The following is a 17,227-nucleotide window of genomic DNA, read 5'->3' as shown; positions in this document are numbered from 1 at the left end:
TCTCTTTTTACCTCTCCTAGCAGTTGGCTAAACTGAGTATTACAACTAGTTTGACAGTTTGTCATGAATTATTTACAAAATTTAATTTAGGTTATAATTTATAATCGATAACTATTATAATTTTTAATTAAACTTAAAAAATGGGCGTTTTAAAAGGTTTACAGTAATTATTGTTGAATATTGTTGTTTTAGTTTGTTCTGTTTTAGCTGATATTGATCAATTAAGAAAGTGGCGTGAAAATAATGAAAGAAAAAGCAGGGAAACTTTGGATATCTGGTTGGATAGACTTTGGCTGAATATCGATAGTTTAGGAAACGAGAGTAAGTTTATTATAATTTAAACTATATTCTTATAGAACACCTTCTTTCTATAGAGTATTTAATCTTGGAACAAGTTTGTATAGCTGCCCTGGACTGTCATGTCTTAAGCGTGGCAAAAACATGCATAGAAAACTTATACAAAGAGTTTCCAAACAGTTTGAGGGTAAAGAAACTTGAAGCGATGCATTTTGAAGCTAATGAAGATTTTGATAATGCACTGGACATATTAAATGCTATTATTAAAGTAGATGAATCAAACAGTGCAGCTAGAAAACGCAAAGTGGCTGTTTTTAAGGCTCAAGGCAGGATTGTAGATGCCATCAAAGAGCTAACGGAATATTTAAAAATGTATTTCTCATCAATTTGATTTAAACATTAAGAATTTTTGCAAATTATTTTTCTAGATTCATGGCTGATGTAGATGCTTGGCAAGAATTGAGTGAACTTTATATTTCTGAAAATGACTTTGGTAAAGCTGCGTTTTGTGTTGAAGAGTTGATCTTGCACAATCCACATAATCATTTGCTTCATCAAAGATATGCAGACATAAAATATACGCAGGGAGGTGTAGAAAACTTGGAATTGGCCAAGTCATATTACTCACAAGCCCTAAAAATGAACCCTAAAAATATGAGAGCACTTTACGGCTTGTATTTGGTAAAATCCCAATTTTTTGTAATGACAATTTTGAGGTGACTTTTTTAACTAAACTCTTTTGTAGACTGCTTCAAGTCTGTCAACTTCGAGTAAAAGTACAACCCAGAAGAAGAAGGAAGCCACAAAAATAGTTGAATGGAGTTTAAAACAAATAAAGAATAAATATGCTGATGCAGATGTAATGGTCAGTGCATTGGCAGCTTTGGAAATTTAAATGTTTGGTTGTGGTTGTAGGTATGTTGTTTTTGTTTATAATGTATAGGAAATAAAGAAAAAAAATGTTTAAGATAAAAGTTCTTTATTCTTAATATTAATCATAATCACTTTTAATCATCTCTGGTTCTGATTCAGTGTCTGTTTCCATTTTTTCAACTTTTGCTTGTTTTTCGGCCATTATTTTTCCCAAGCTTGATATATACTGAATAGTGTACTTGTTAAAGTCACATCTAAAAAAATATCAATTTATTAAGTATTTCTATTTTTTTTTAACTCAAGTATTAATTTACATTTTCGAAATTTGTTCGTATTTCCTCATGAGACTTTTTTCCAAACTTAGTAACGCCGGCATATTTTCCTGTCCTGTTATTTGGGGCCCGTGAACGGTTAGAATATGTTGGGCCCAATATAGATAGAATTCTAAGTGCCTGGAGCTATCCAAACCGCTAGAAATTATGACCAAAAGTTTGGAAATGTATTTTTTCTGAAGGTTTGATATCAACAGTTCAACTGAAAAATTTCATGTAATTATTTAAAATCAAATTTGAATTTTTTAAAAATATTTTACCATCTTTTATCGGTATACTTTCGATAACTTCTTGAATTATATTTGCTTCGTTTATCTTTATTGCCATGGTCAATGCTGTAAAAAATTATATTAATTTTATTAGACAGGGTGTTACTTGGGTTTGTAGCCAAAGTTCAACCGGCGATTCTAAAGAGTTTAATATAGGCTTGGGGCATTTCAGTTGATTTCAACAAATTCCGACCGCCGCGCACTCTACGGCAGAGGTCAGAAATTATCAATATATAGTTCACGCCGCCGGCGCCGTCATGCGTCATGTCGATCGTATTAAAATAATATTGAAATCGGGGTTTTGTCATAATATTTATTTTAGTTTTTTGCTAGTGCAGTTATTGAGACTATAAAACACTCACGAGGTTTGTGTGATGTAACGTTGTATCGGGTAGTAAAAAATAAGTGTAAAGGTACATTCAGGCTGAGAGCGTCGGGTTTGCGTCGCGTCCGCCCCATTGAACTCGAACCCCGACGCTCAGCGGACGCTAGCGCAACGCCAAACGCGACGCTGTCTGCCTGAACGGTCTAATTTAAGTTAAGTGAATTGATAATTGATTCCATTTCGAAAGGCGGACGCGATGCGACGCGACGCACTCAGCCTGAATGTACCTTGAAAGAATTCGAACTAGGCGTCTTGTTGTGTTGTGACAATTTCAAATTTTAATAAAATTGCCCAAAAAAATGTTAACGCGTAAATAGGGCGTTGTTGGGTGCAATAACTTTCAATAACTCAACTTTCCCGGATATTCAACTCTCCCGAAACAACATTTTATAGTTTCATAATTTCTTTTACTGATTTGATCAATAGCAAAGATGGATTCAAGCAGTTCGACGAAACAAGTGAGTAAACAAAGTGCTCATTACATAATTAAAAAATTAAATAGACATATACTAGGAGAGGATGAAATATAATTTGCAATATTAATGGTATACTTTTTTAATCAACTAGTGATTAAATGTTTTATGAACATCTTCTAAAATTATAATTATGTACCTTTAAAAAAATTCGTTATAGCCGAAATAGCTCCAATTATGCCCCACTAGCAAAACCGGTGATAAAACTATGCTCGCTGCCGTAGTTAAACTCATCTAAAAATTTTTTTAACTGGAATAATAAATTATACTTTCTAACACTTTTAGAATAATTATATACTAATTTTTTTGTTTACTCGCCATTTAAACCCGTGTATTTGTATGTATTCGTCATTTACGATATTCTCCGGCGGTGGCAGCACCGGCGGAGAATGCACCAAGCACTTTGAATAAGAAGACTAAGGAAGGAGCATAATGCTATCCATGTATTCATGCATGGTGGGCGGAAAAGCCACCATAAAAGCTCTCTAGGGTGGGGATCCTTGACAGTTCTGTTTGACGATTCATTTGACACATTTGAATTTGATTTGAAATTTTGTGGATTTGTCAGTCTTTACGGAGCTTATTTTATGTTATTTATTATTTATTCTACTACTGATAGTTGTATAAAGGTAGTAAATCTAGATGGAAATTGTGGCAGAACTTAAATTAACAGTGACACTATCGCGATTTATCGAAAAAGACTCTAAAATAGTTGGTTGTGTAGCGTGCGGTAGATCTCGGCAAAAATTGAGTGAAATAATGGAACAACTTTTCGCTAGTAAGTGACTATATAATATACATACGTGTAGTAAACCGATCATTTATGAAATTCACTTAAATTAACTAAATTATATATTTTTATAACAATTTTAATAACTACCAACATTTATTCACAACGTAAAATAAAACAACAAATTATTGAGTCTACCCCACGTCTACCCTACATCATAGTTTTACATTTTTTAAATAAAATTAGAACGACACTGATAAACCGGAATTTAAGTCGGCCATATTTGAGGCCCATCGCGGTGTACCTAAGATTTTTGATATGCTCCTTCCTTAGTCTTCTTATTCAAAGACCAAGCAATGACTAAAGAATCCAAGGACAAATAACACCCGAGAGCAAATTGTGACGATGTCACCAAACAGTGCCGTGGCACATATTTTTCTCAACCTAGCTGTTTGAAGCAATATTTATATTTTTTGATAATTGTTTTGACTACGCCTATGGTGTATCATCCTAATTAATTACGAAAAAAACGTATTAAAATGTTAACAAAGGTACAAAACTAGTATCGACGTATAGCACATTTCAAGTACATATAGATGTTAATTGAAATTGAAGAATAATTATCGAATTCAATAAGAAAACGCTAAAGAGTTGGAGTGGACTGTTTATTTACGTATGAAACGTAACTCCTGGTTCTTTCTTATCGCTGCTGCTTTTACACATGAAAGCTGAACAACTAATCACCATTGTAATAAAGTTTACACAAAGTTTACTACACACAAACTATTAAAAATCGCTAATATTGTCGCTGGTGACCAAATGAAGACTCATTGTTTGCCACCAAAACAAAAAAAAAGGTCACAAATTCTGCTGCAGCCCGTATAGGGGCGTTACATGTCCTTATATTCTTTAGTCATTGGCAACAAGCCTATACCGGGTGTTAAACTTTTAAAAATCATGTTAACGAGGCCAATATAATCCTAACTTGTAATTGTGCGCCACTGATTTGTTTTTTAACTTTTATACTTTTTTTCAGGTTAAGCAATTAAAAATACAACTTTTTTAACGCTTTTGAATTTTCTTATTTTTTGAAGTGAACCTTTTTTACGCGTGCTGGGTGTAAAAATTCAAACCCTTGACACACGAGCTAGCGAAACAAGAAATGGTAAGGACACGCGTTGGGAGTAAAACATAGTCTACGGCTTAGAGATATGTAGTGCGATGCGACGTATTTTATTTTATGCATAACTATTTGTTACACGTAAAAAACGATTTTTACGTGTAATACTATTTTTTACGTATGAAAAACTATTTGTTATATGTAAAAAACTATTTTTTACGCGTAAAAAAGTATGTGTTACACACAAAAAAACTATTTTTTATGTGTGAAAAACTATTTGTTGCATGTAAAAAATAATTTTTTATTAGACTTTTTCTAACGTGTCTTTCAAATCCTTCAATTTAATTGCTGTTAGTAAGAAGTTTCACTTGAAATATGCGCACATAGTGCACACTGTTGCACCCACAATTTTTTATCTTAAAAACGAACACACGAAGATACATAAAAACTCTCAGGGGTAGAAATTGTATTTAGAGTTGCTAAATCTGAAAATAAAAACAAGAATTGAAAATACCCAGCGAAGCACAATTTATTTTGTTAAAAATATTGGTTTAGAGTCTCTTCCAGGACGCCATTGAACTTAATTTTTTTAATCTAATTAGGGTAAAATTAGCTCCACACTAGGTAAATACCATTGCCGAATTTCAACAAAATTAATAAAAGTATAGGAAGATTAACATTTCTGGACCAATGTTTATATGTATAAACTTTTCCATATAAAATTGTTCAAAGAATCCACAACCGAGTTTGGCTAGGTACTTAAATAACACCCTGTATTTACAATTAAATTTCGTACCATTTGAAAAATCTTCTTCCTTGATTGCGTTTTTAACAGCCATGGGTGTGATCCCTAATTGTAAATCCCATGGATCGAAAATAAGTCCCGCCGTGAGTGAATATATTAGTAAACCTTCGGTAGTTGCGGCTGCCCATTGTTCACCGGTTGGTGAAAATTGCAGAGAAAATACTCGAACCTAGAGAAATATAAGTTTACTTGATTTTATTTATTTTCAAGGATGGGCAAGTAGAAAAAACTAACGTAAAATACTATTTTTTACACGTAAAAAACTTACACTTAAAAATGTTCTCGAATAGTTGCATTTAGATATTTTAAATAGTTCTTTTCTTTGTTCTTTGTATTTTTTTGCTTCCGACGACGGAAATAGATATACTTTCCCAAACGTTAAGCATTTTTTTGTCCGTTAGGCAATTATTTTTAGAAAGTGACTCCGCGCCGCGCCGGTTCCCTTAATGGTTGCCGGCTCTGGTTCAATTGACAGTGAAAGAATGGCGGAAAGTAAGGCCTGGCTATAGCAAGTTTTGTAACAGTAGCTGTGGCCCTGTGACTGAGGCCATCGCTTCGTGAACGAAAGGTCCGTGGTTCAAATGTCACGTCGGACCAAAGCTTTTTTATTGTTTTACAGCTGTTTTTATTTCTTAAAAAATATGTAAATAGTTAATAGCAATCAAAATACTAGTACGAGAGCTAGCAACGTCAGAAAAACAAGTACTTTAAGACGTCTAGCTCTTTGATGTATCTTTTACTATGCTCTCTAGAACAGCATGCGGCCCGTCTGGCTGCCGGTAAACGTTGCGTTCCCTACTGCGCATTGAAAGAAGATCCTATATTTTTATTAGTCCTTTAAATTCTAGTATTGAATATAAATCGAACATGTCTCCATAGCGCAGTGCGTATAGTTTCCGACCACGAACCGATGATTCAGAGTTCGAATCCGGGTCGGGGCAAAGACTTTTTATTTTATTTTCGTTTATATTCTGATAGTAAAGTATTAAATATTTGTTTTTTTTTAAATTACCATAATTATTTAATACTTTACTATCAGAATAATAAACGAAAATAAAATAAAAAAAAGGCTTTTTGACCTGACCCGGATTCGAACTCTGAATCATCGGTTCGTGGTCGGAAACTCTACGCACTGCGCTATGGAGACATGTTCGATTTATATTCAATACTAGAATTTATAGGACTAAATTAATAAAACATATAGGATCTTCTTCCGATACGCAGTAGTGAACGCAACGGGTATCGGCAGCCAGACGGGCCGTATGCTGTTCCAGAGAGCACAGTAAAAGATATATCAAAGAGCCAGACGTCTTAAAATACTTTCTCGAAAACGTTGCTAGCTCTTAGACTATACGGATTGCGTTGGTTAAGTTGGTTATTTGGTGGGGTTGATTGCGTTGGTTAGCTTAACTATTTGGTGGGATTGGTTTGGTTCTTCTCTTCCGAATTTTGGAAGCCGGCGCCGCGCCGGCGCCGGCAGCGGAGTCACTTCCATTTTTTTATTAGTAAACCACTGCTGAAAATTAGTCTCCAATGGATTAACTCAGCAGTGCTTACAAAATATAACTATTTTATTTTGTAGATTTTCTTACACCCATAGGAGACATTTTTGGAGAGATAAAATTTTTGTTTTGTTATTAATTAATAGTTAAAAAATATTATTCTTTTTTTATTGTTTTTTTTAATGTAATCCCCAACTAAAACGCAAAAACAGGAAGAGACTTAAGCCTACATCTCCCTATCTTCATTATATTTACCTCTGGTTTAATTATTCTGCTTGCCATATCTCCTTTCCTAACACCAGGCAATTTTATCGTCACATTTCCACCTTCCGTCTCATCTCGTTCCTCCACCAATGCCAAATTCCCAAATTCCGTAAGTTTTCTCCTATTTATAAAGTCCTACAAGTAAAATAAAAACTCATACTGCAAAGCCAAATAATTAATGAAAAAATTACATCTACTGCATCAAAAGATCTATTTTGTGTTATTTCAAATTTTTTCAGCAACAAAGCTTCTTTGGCGTTGTAAATACAGACGTTCTTCGATTGACCTCCAGCTAAAATATATTCTCCATCAGCTGAATAACATAAAGTAGTAAAGGATCTAAAATATAACAATGTTATTATGAAAAAATCATTTTTTTAGGCATATATTTATATTTTACTTTGCTTCTAAACTTTTCTTGGCTGTTATTAAATCTGTATCGGATCTTCCACTGCCCAAATCATTTCTACCCTCGATGGAAGTCACCTGCGACGCTGTTTGAACGTCAAATATCGATATTTGGCCATCTAAAGTAGCTACAGCGACTTCTTTGCCGTTCGGATTGAACACTGCGCAAATACCATCGGCTGTAAGTTCAACAGTTTCATGAGCTGAACCTTTTTCTATGGCATCCCATATTCTCAAAGTCTTATCCCACGAAGCAGAAACCATTACGGTGTTCGTTATATTCGGGCTAAATGCCAAAGTTGCCTAAAATCGTTTTGAAATTCAATTATTTTAGTATGAAGCAGTTGCAATTTAAAATTAGTGAATTTTGAGTTGCCTATATAACGTTTTTAATAATTGACAGCGCGAAACAAACGAAGTTCGATTTGCAAAATATATGAAGACTTTTTAATGCTCTTCAGATATTTTTTGTGTATTTTTTTCATAATATTGAAGTTCTTTACGCGTGTTAGGAGTAAAAATTCAAGGCTGTCACATGAGCTAGCGAGACAGCCTATGGTTTAAAAATACGTAGTGACGCGACGTGTATTTGTGAACAGTCCACGTGTTTATCAAAGATATTAATATTTTAGTACAAAATTTTGTCAAAGTGAATCAAATTATTGAAGTGAAATTAGCTTTATTCGGGTTCTTGTTATTACCGATTCTGAACCCGAACAAAGCTACTTCTTTACGCGTGCTGGGATTCAAAATTCAAGGCCGTGACACATAAGCGCGAGACGAAAAGTGGTAAGGATTAAGGATAGTCTACAGCTTAGAAATATGTTAGTGACACGACGTGTATTTGTGAGCAGTCCACATGTTTATCAATAATATTGATATTTTAATACTGGGTAAGTGAATCAAATTACTTCTTTATTTTATGCGTAAGTATAAAACTATTTGTTACGCGTAAAAAACATATCTTATAAAAAAAATAAGTCTTATAATCTTATACAGTATGTCACCGGATTATCTTTACAAGAGCAAACACATTTTTATTATAGACATTTTGGGAAAAATGCATTCTTCATAAACATTTTAGTTTGCTCTAAAGTGGTTAATCCCGTTTATTCTTTTCCAAATTTCCATATCGTTTTTGAGAAAATAAAAAAACATAAAAATATAGCTATATTTTTAAGTCCTAAAAATCAAAACGCGTTTCTGTGGTAATATAATTTCGTTTTCCGTCTTTGATAGATTTTTATTGATAGAATTTTAATTAATGTCATATTTGTTGCTATTTTAAAATGTTAAAGAAGCAAAAAAATAATTTTGTTCAATGCTAGGGAAAGGACGATAATAGTTATTAGGAAATTTGATATTTTAACAACAGCAAAAAGTATGACGTTATCAAAATTAATAACATATACAAATTAATAATAACCATCTACCCTTTGAATAAGAAGACTAAGGCTCGGTCTCTTCAGTTATAAATAAATAACTTTTATCTAACAAATAACCATCTAAAAGATAAACAATCTAGAGCCTGATATCTATAGGATATAACATTTGGGTATTTTCATACAAAATAATCCAATAGATAACAATTTGGAGGACGGCCGCCTACGGACCGGTAGACACTCCGTAGAGAAAGTGTTGCCAATATAAGATATCTGAAATTAAGATGGTTATATATGAAAAGTCGATACAACAGACAGTGACAGAAACTCGGAATTTCAAATCGTTAGATTAAAAAGTGAGGTTATTGTTCAGTTGTCAAAAGATCGTCAAAATGAAAATAAAAACAATAAAATTCAACTAAAATATATTTTGTGTTCAACTCCAGCTAGTCCTATTATGGTATAGGCTATTTAAATTTACCTTTATGGAAAAATGGAAAGATAATTCAATTTCAGCAGTGGTGGTGGTGCAATAGATCTATTGATGGAATGCGATTTATAAGAAATTAAAACAAGAAAAAATAATCTGTAAGTAATTTATAGTTTAATTACATGATATTACTGTTATATTTATTATATTAACATTTTAGTAAAATTGCTAATAGAAAATATGGAAGAAGCTGGTGAAGTGCAAGCAGAGATTTATAAAAACCAATCCTAAAACCACCATCTGGTAAGTTATTAATATTGAAAATTAAAAATAGCATAAGACTGTTAGTAATAACAAATATGTTGTTCTAGGGCTTCTCATAGTAAAGAAATAGGTAGGATAGCATCAATGATAGTAATTAAGGTGAGTTTTTATTTTATAAAATAGATAAATGCACTTATACTTTTGTCTTAATAATAATAAATGAATAGTACCTATAATAATTGTTACATTTACACATTATATGTACAAATTATTTAATAAAAAACATTAAATAAAAACAATTTTGTCATAATACTTTTATTTTTAAGAACTTAAAGTGATGGAACTTCAAAAAATAAAGGAAAAAACTTGTCTAAACAAAGTTGAACTAACTGGAATTCAAAGGACCACAATTTTTAGCAAGGTTTAGCTAGAGAGTTACTTAAAAAACAGCATGGAGAAGAGATGTACCGTATGATCGAAAAAAACGGCGTCAGCAATGGCTATGAAATAAAGATTGCTGTCATTTCATATCTAAATTTATATGGGAAATATAATCGATCATCATTTCCCAGCCAACTGGACGCCGTTTTTTTTTCGATCATACGGTATAAGGTACATAGTGCAAGAAATTAAACTAAAATTGTAACACAAAAGAAATAAAAGCAAATGTAAGTTGAATAACAGGTTTTATAAGGTTCCTGTTATAATATTAATGAATTAAGATATGCGAATTAAAAATGAAATAAATAGTTTGATTTAAAAAGTTTTATTTATTTTTTACCTACTTTAGAACCTTATTAAAAACTAGTTGAAGCCTGGCGCTTCCGCCACGAGATTTTTTTTAAATTAAATGAAAAACAAAAAATCCGGCGACGACAATTTTTAGAAGAGCCATTTTAGCCAGCTATCTTTTAGTTGCTTTTTTTTTTAAAAAAGCAACTTTCTAGAGCAAGTCGTTACTTCAGTAGAGACGACACAGATAAACATTAGCATTTTATATAATATGTAGTAATGGTTTATAATTGAAAGGATTTAAATAAAATAATTTATAAATTACTGTTTTATCACTATTATCCTAACTTAATGCATTCTCTTCGTTCTGATGCTCTAACAGAACAGAGACTCTCTTTATTTTGTAACAGTCCTTATAAAGTCCGGCACTAGCAACAATAGTTTTTTGCACCATTTCAATGTGTTTATTGGTGTTTATACCCCATACGTTCTAAAATGATTATAGCCTACATACTCAGAATAGGTAAGTCTTTTCCAAATAATCTAAAATCGAATTTATTGGAATAAACGAAATCTTCAATAATAACAATGTCTTGGTTATGTTAAGCAATTTTGTCAAATATCAAATAAAATCAATATCTCCTCATGCCTTTGCTCATGCGTCAAATTTTATCCGACAAATAAAGCACTATTTGGCAGTTGGGGCGCCAGATAGGATATCTGAGAGATAAGTTTAATTTATCTAATAGATACTGTTATCTATAGGTGAAGATACGCGTTTTTCTGCTATCCGTCAAATAAAATATATCTGGCAGATTATAACACGCTATCCGTACCTGAAAACACCGGGGGTAAGGAAGGAGCATAATGCTATCCATGTATTCATGCATAGTGGGCGGAAAAAGGACTCTAGGGTGGGAAAACTGTTCTGTTTGACGATTCATTTGACACATTTGAATTTGATTTGAAATTTTGTGGATTTGTCAGTCTTGACGTAGCTTATTTTATGTTATTTATTATTTATTCTACTACTGATAGTTGTATAAAGGTAGTAAATCTAGATGGAAATAGTGGCAGAACTTAAAAATTAACAGTGACACTATCGCGATTTATCGAAAAAGACTCTAAAATAGTTGGTTGTGTAGCGTGCGGTAGATCTCGGCAAAAATCGAGTGAAATAATGGAACAACTTTTTGCTAGTAAGTGACTACCTATATAATATACATATGTGTAGTGAACCGATCATTTATGCAATTTCCTTAAATTAACTATATATATTTTTTCTTGCATTTTTGCTTTTATTTACTATTTGTCAAAGATTAGATGTCTAAGAATTTAGATACGCCAATTTGACTTACCTGCTTCAGTAGCGTATCGGATGTTTGTGTTAATAAATAATTATTAAAACTTATCTATTTTTATTATAATAATATGTTTTTATAACAATTTTAATAACTACCAACATTTATTCACAACGTAAAATACAAAAAAAAATATTGGGTCTACCCCACATCTACCCTACATCATAGTTTTACATTTTTTAAATAAAATTAGAACGGCACTGATAAACCGGAATTTAAGTCGGCCATATTTGAGTCCCATCGCGGTGGACATAAGATTTTTAATATGCTCCTTCATTAGTCTTCTTATTCAAAGTTATAAAACAATAAACTTTTAATTTCTAACCAACATTTTTCTTGACGGGTGATAATCAAAGGCCAAAATGACATTCCTGGCAAATTTTGAAGTATAATTAGTGGAAAAGTCAAAAGTTTGTTAACTTTTTCCACTAATTGAAAATTACTATTACTAATTATGACGTTCTGAATGCTTACATTAAAATTAGATGAACAAACTTCTGCGACTAATTGAAACTACTAATTTATTCCACTGATTTGGAGGTTCTGAATGAAGCTGTAATCTTTTATATAAAGGATATAATCTTATAAATAGTTTTTTACGCGTATAGAACTGTTTGTTACGCATAAAAAACTATTTTACGCGTATAAAACTACATATTTGTTGTGTGTACTGAAAAAACTTATTATTAATATTTGCTATTAAATTATTTGTCACCCACAAAAAACTATTTCTTACACGTAAAAAACTATTATTTTACGCGTAACTATTTTTTAAACCAAACCAAACTATTTGTTACACAATTTTTTGAATTTATTGCTTTTTCAACATTTCACACTAGACTTTTTCAAACATGTCCTTCAAATCCTTCAATTTAATAGCTGTTAGTAAGAAGTATCACTTCAAATATGCGCAAATAGTGCACACACATTTTTTTTAAATATTTAATTCTTACCACTGGTCCTTCATGACCGGCTAATATTTCCAATAATCTCCCTGTCTTAACTGACCACAAATATATCTCAAAAATGTCTTGACCACCTGCAGAAACGAACTCTCCGCTTGTATCGACGGCTACGCACGAAAATTGAACAGGTCTTGGCGATGTAAAGGTTCTAAAGTTTCGATACCTGTAAAAAATTACACGTATGTCTAAAAATTTCATTTTCTTCTAGATAGGTTGCACTATTCGGTACCTTAAAATATCAAATGCTCGTACTGTACCATCCAGTGATGCTGACACAACAAATTTCTTGTTTCCACTAAATCTTATTGCTGTTACAGCACTAGAATGTTCAGCAAATGTGACAAAACAAAATCCAGAGCCAATGTTCCATAATTTAACTTTTCCATCTTCACCTCCTGTTGCTAGAAACTGTCCATCGGCAGAATAGGACACGCAAGACATGTTATTTGTGTGACTTTGTTGTTTCATTACGTATGTTTCACCTGAGAAAAATTATTTACAATTATACAGGGTGTCTCAGATTTTAATCGGGAAAATTTAATAGACGATAGAACTTGCAAAAATAAAACAAAAAGTTCATATCAACTTGTAAGATTTAAAGCTTCCTTTTCGAGATACAGGGTGTTAAAGTTACTTAAAAAAGAAAAAAAAAATTAAGATATTTGAAAAACTATTTAATCGATTTTGATATAACTTGACCCGTTTATAATACTTACTATGGGACTTAATTTGATATAATTAGATTTAAGTTTAATGGCCATGGGCGGCGGTGGGGCATCACTGTTCAATTATTTTAAAGGAAAAAAATAGGCACGCCACTGCTTTTTTAGAAGTTTAATAATATTTTTGGATTTAGTAATTAAAAATATTATTTTTTTGTCTCCTGACTTTTTTGTCTACCTTGCTTACTTCTGGCGAAAAAAATAAATTCATTTATTCACTCCACCCTGGACAATAAATTAAATAATAATGGTTAGTTACAACAATTACAATAATTGTTCGAATTGATAACCACTAACATCAACGCATTGGTTTCTGGTATTGTTGCCTTCAACCAATGCGTTGATGTAACTAACCATTATTATTTAATTTATTGTCCAGGGTGGAGTGAATAAATATGAATTTAATTTTTTTCGCAAGAAGTAAGCAATATAGACAAAAAAGTCAGGAGACAATTACTAAATCCAAAAATAATATTAAACTTCTAAAAAAGCAGTGGCGTGCCTATTTTTTCCTTTAAAATAATTTAACAGTGATGCCCCACCGCCGCCACTGGCCATTAAACTTAAATCTAATTACATCAAATTAAGTCCCATAGTAAGTATTATAAACGGGTCAAGTTATATCAAAATCGATTAAATAGTTTTTCAAATATCTTATTTTTTTTCATTTTTAAAGAACTTTAACACCCTGTATCTCGAAAAGGAAGCTTTAAATCTTACAAGTTGATATGAACTTTTTGTTTTATTTTTGCAAGTTCTATCGTCTATTAAATTTTCCCGATTAAAATCTGAGACACCCTGTATAGAGTTGTTCACTACATACGACACGGAGTATTGTAGTTAAACGAATAGATTTTTACAAATTGTAAGTTTTGGGTTCGTTGAAGGACTTTGACGTTGAAGAGCTACAATTTAAAAATATTTTCACAAGATACAGTGTCCCAAATAAATAAAAAATATTATAGTTGTATTTTTTAACTAGAACACCCTGTATATTATTCTATTTTTAGATTCTACGATTGAAATAAAGGTAAATTTGATTAAGGTTTATCACACTTAAACCTTACCGTTTTTGAAATATTTTCAATTGTGTGAAATTGCAGTAAAAATTTTAAGGCTTCATTTTTCTAAGGGTATCAAAGTTTTTAATACTAAATATTTACTGAAGATTATTTATTGATCAGATATTGTGTTGCAATAATAAGAATTAAACTATCTTATACAGATTGTCCAAAAATTTATTTTAAATAATTACTAGCTTTAAACAGCAATAACTTCTTGAATTTAAATGGAACACCATGTATATTTTACGAGGTTCAGATGCACAATTTTATTGTCTATCAAATAGTGTGGTACCATTTTTACCTATCTCTTCAAGTTTTCGTAGAAAATGAATTTTCTTATAATTTAGACCATTTATCAAGATACTCATGGAATAGACATTTTTTTTTTTTAAAGCAACAAATGTACAAAATGTACAGGTGTTAAAAACGATAATATTGCAAGCACCAAATAAATGTACCACTATTATTTCCGCGCAAATATTAATTAATTACATACTTAATTGTGTTCGTTAATAAATTAATCTAAATAAATGTGGATTTGAATCAGAAATCAATATAATAATAAGTTATGAAAATGAATGTCTCTGTTGTCAAAAAAATAAATAAAATTTCTCGTCAAAAAAATTAAATAAAATTTATACGGTGTTATTTTTTACCACACTGTAAACACATTCAAAATTCAGTTTTTAGTATTTGGAGCAGTTATTATTAATCAACGCAAACAGTCAATTAATGTAGTTTGAATACTGGGTTCATATTAATTGGTCCTCTTTAACAAATATTTTAAGTTTTATTATTTTTAATTATTTCATTAAAAATAATAACCAAACCAAACCAAACCAAAGCGAACTATATCAACAATATTAGTATCTGTACTCTTTGAAAATTTGTTCCATCTTTAAAAATAATCTAAAATGTCAATATTCCATGGGTATATTGATAGACAAGGTCTAAATTATAAGAAAAGGCTTTTTCTACGAAAAGTTGAAGAGATAGGTAAAAAATGATATAATACAATTTGATAGACAATTAAATTGTGCATCTGATTCTCGTAAAATATACAGGGTGTTCCATTTAAAAAAAACAACTTGGATATTTTTTATTTATTTGGGACACTCTGTATCTTGTAAAAATTTTTAAATTTTTAAATTGTAACTCTAATAATCCTTCAACGAATCCAAAACTTACAATTTGTAAAAATCTAATCGTTTAGCTACAATACTCCGTGTCGTGTATGGTGAGCAACCCTGTAATAATAATAAGTGTATAAACCTACTAACTTTGCCATTCCCAAACTAGTAATTGTCCAATACCGCTACACCCTAGTGCAATCCAATCTCCCGAATTGTTTAATGAGATGGAAGTTATTTTTTGGTCAGAAATATTTAACGAGTGAATTAAATTCATATCTGGGGCTTCATGAATAAAGAAGTCGCCAGTCGAATAACCTATAAATAAAAATTAGATAATATTTTATATAATATAAATGCATTTATACCTGTAACTAATATTTTTGAAGGTTTATGATATGCTACAGAAGTTAAAACAGCATCTTTTTTATTTTTTCTTATCTCATCTGCCAAGTAATGTCTGGCCAGTCTTTTATAAAATAATTTGCCCTTGTTCAACTCTTCCTTTGTTTCATTTACTTCAATTTCACCCAATGCTTTCACTGCTTCTTCTTCCGATTTTTCCAAGCTTTTTGTAATATCGATATCATCCTCTTCACTGTCATCTGAAGATTTCTTCAAAAAAAATATGTACCAATATGTTTCATGGAGAATATTTTAGTAAATAAAAATGTCATACTTTCTTTTTAATGGGTATTTCATCAAGAGGTTTTAAATCTTCTGGATCAATGGTACATTCCCATATACATACTTGTCCATTTCTTGAAAGTGTTATCAAGTCATAAGAATTCTTTTCAAAGAAACAACCTACTATACCATCAGTATGATTGCCTAGAGAGTATATTCTGAAATTTTTACACCTAAAAATAATGTAAAAATATTAAAGAGTTCACAAGCTTAAGATAATCTTATACTTGTCCAGTGGATACAACTTTGTTGCCATATCTTTTGATCCAACAGCTAGAATTTTTGAATCTGATGACCAGTCCAAGCATGTGGTTTCATCATAAGCACCATGGAAGACCCTTTCCATGACAAAAGCATTATATTGGCCAGATAATGGCCCAGGAGCATTAAAAACAAACACTGTAAGCTTTGAATCAGTAAATTGAATTTCAATTTTGAATTAATTTGATTTTACCATTGTTATCTTTACATACAGCAAAATGTTTGCCATCAGGGCTGAACCTAATGGATCTGCATTTTCCTTTGAATCTGTACTTGTGAGTTATTGTCTGTGATATGAGGCTAATCATGTGAGCCTCACCTTCTTCATTTATGGCTATTAAAGTACACCCATTGGGGCTTATGTCCAATGTAACATAGTTGAATCGGCTTTCGATTGGAAGTGTACTACATTTGTTGCTGTAAAAAACAAACATAAAGAACAAATGTTTCAAAGAAATATATTTTTTTTACTTTCTAAGATCGAAGACACTTATTCTGTTGCCTACAGTTGTAATTACAGAGTTACCATCAGGTGTAAAGAGTAGATCTCCTTTTCGGTAGACTGTTCCCAGTAAATTGCTGAACTAAAATGTGAATTAATGTGAAAAGAATCTGAAAATATACCAAGATGTTACCTTATAGAAGAACTTCATATTGAATTTCTTAATTTTACATTCTGTGTTTACAAATGGCAAATGTAAGCCTAAAAAGTTAGGTTAATTCATTAAATGTCAAATACATGTGCTTTTTGAAACAGAGATTGCAGAGACC

General features: G+C 31.3%; 2 protein-coding genes across 2 annotated transcripts; one reads left to right on the top strand and one right to left on the bottom strand.

Moving 5' to 3' along the window:
- Nucleotides 1–72: 72 nt before the first annotated feature.
- On the top strand, nucleotides 73–1,271 carry LOC115884039 (ER membrane protein complex subunit 2-like). Its single transcript, XM_030902482.1, has 5 exons — nucleotides 73–156; nucleotides 208–321; nucleotides 375–669; nucleotides 726–978; nucleotides 1,043–1,271. The coding sequence occupies exons 1-5, from the start codon at nucleotides 141–143 to the stop codon at nucleotides 1,190–1,192; spliced, it is 828 nt and encodes a 275-aa protein (XP_030758342.1). The 5' UTR covers nucleotides 73–140; the 3' UTR covers nucleotides 1,193–1,271.
- On the bottom strand, nucleotides 1,260–17,223 carry LOC115884036 (periodic tryptophan protein 2 homolog). Its single transcript, XM_030902479.1, has 16 exons — nucleotides 17,092–17,223; nucleotides 16,928–17,040; nucleotides 16,650–16,873; nucleotides 16,423–16,594; nucleotides 16,188–16,368; nucleotides 15,877–16,123; nucleotides 15,659–15,826; nucleotides 12,822–13,074; nucleotides 12,581–12,755; nucleotides 7,451–7,761; nucleotides 7,242–7,389; nucleotides 7,042–7,185; nucleotides 5,276–5,453; nucleotides 1,763–1,837; nucleotides 1,485–1,704; nucleotides 1,260–1,424 (listed from the first exon to the last, which is right to left on the bottom strand). The coding sequence occupies exons 1-16, from the start codon at nucleotides 17,107–17,109 to the stop codon at nucleotides 1,289–1,291; spliced, it is 2,763 nt and encodes a 920-aa protein (XP_030758339.1). The 5' UTR covers nucleotides 17,110–17,223; the 3' UTR covers nucleotides 1,260–1,288.
- Nucleotides 17,224–17,227: the final 4 nt, after the last annotated feature.

This window comes from Sitophilus oryzae, unplaced genomic scaffold, assembly GCF_002938485.1.
Source record: "Sitophilus oryzae breed Bouriz unplaced genomic scaffold, Soryzae_2.0 scaffold_2008_pilon_pilon, whole genome shotgun sequence".
NCBI classification, from domain to species: Eukaryota; Metazoa; Arthropoda; class Insecta; order Coleoptera; family Curculionidae; genus Sitophilus; species Sitophilus oryzae.
The sequence above is the reverse complement of the archived record's forward strand: the minus strand, read 5'-3'. Positions and strand labels throughout refer to the sequence as shown.

Bases quoted from the DNA above. Each gene is read 5' to 3' on its own strand.
- LOC115884039 (XM_030902482.1), top strand. The intron at 322-374 runs GTAAGTTTATTA...TTCTTTCTATAG, and splicing joins CGATAGTTTAGGAAACGAGA to AGTATTTAATCTTGGAACAA. The intron at 670-725 runs GTATTTCTCATC...TTATTTTTCTAG, and splicing joins CTAACGGAATATTTAAAAAT to ATTCATGGCTGATGTAGATG.
- LOC115884036 (XM_030902479.1), bottom strand. The intron at 16,124-16,187 runs GTATGACATTTT...TTTTTTTTGAAG, and splicing joins AAATACCCATTAAAAAGAAA to AAATCTTCAGATGACAGTGA. The intron at 5,454-7,041 runs GTAAATATAATG...ATATTTCTCTAG, and splicing joins GCAGAATAATTAAACCAGAG to GTTCGAGTATTTTCTCTGCA.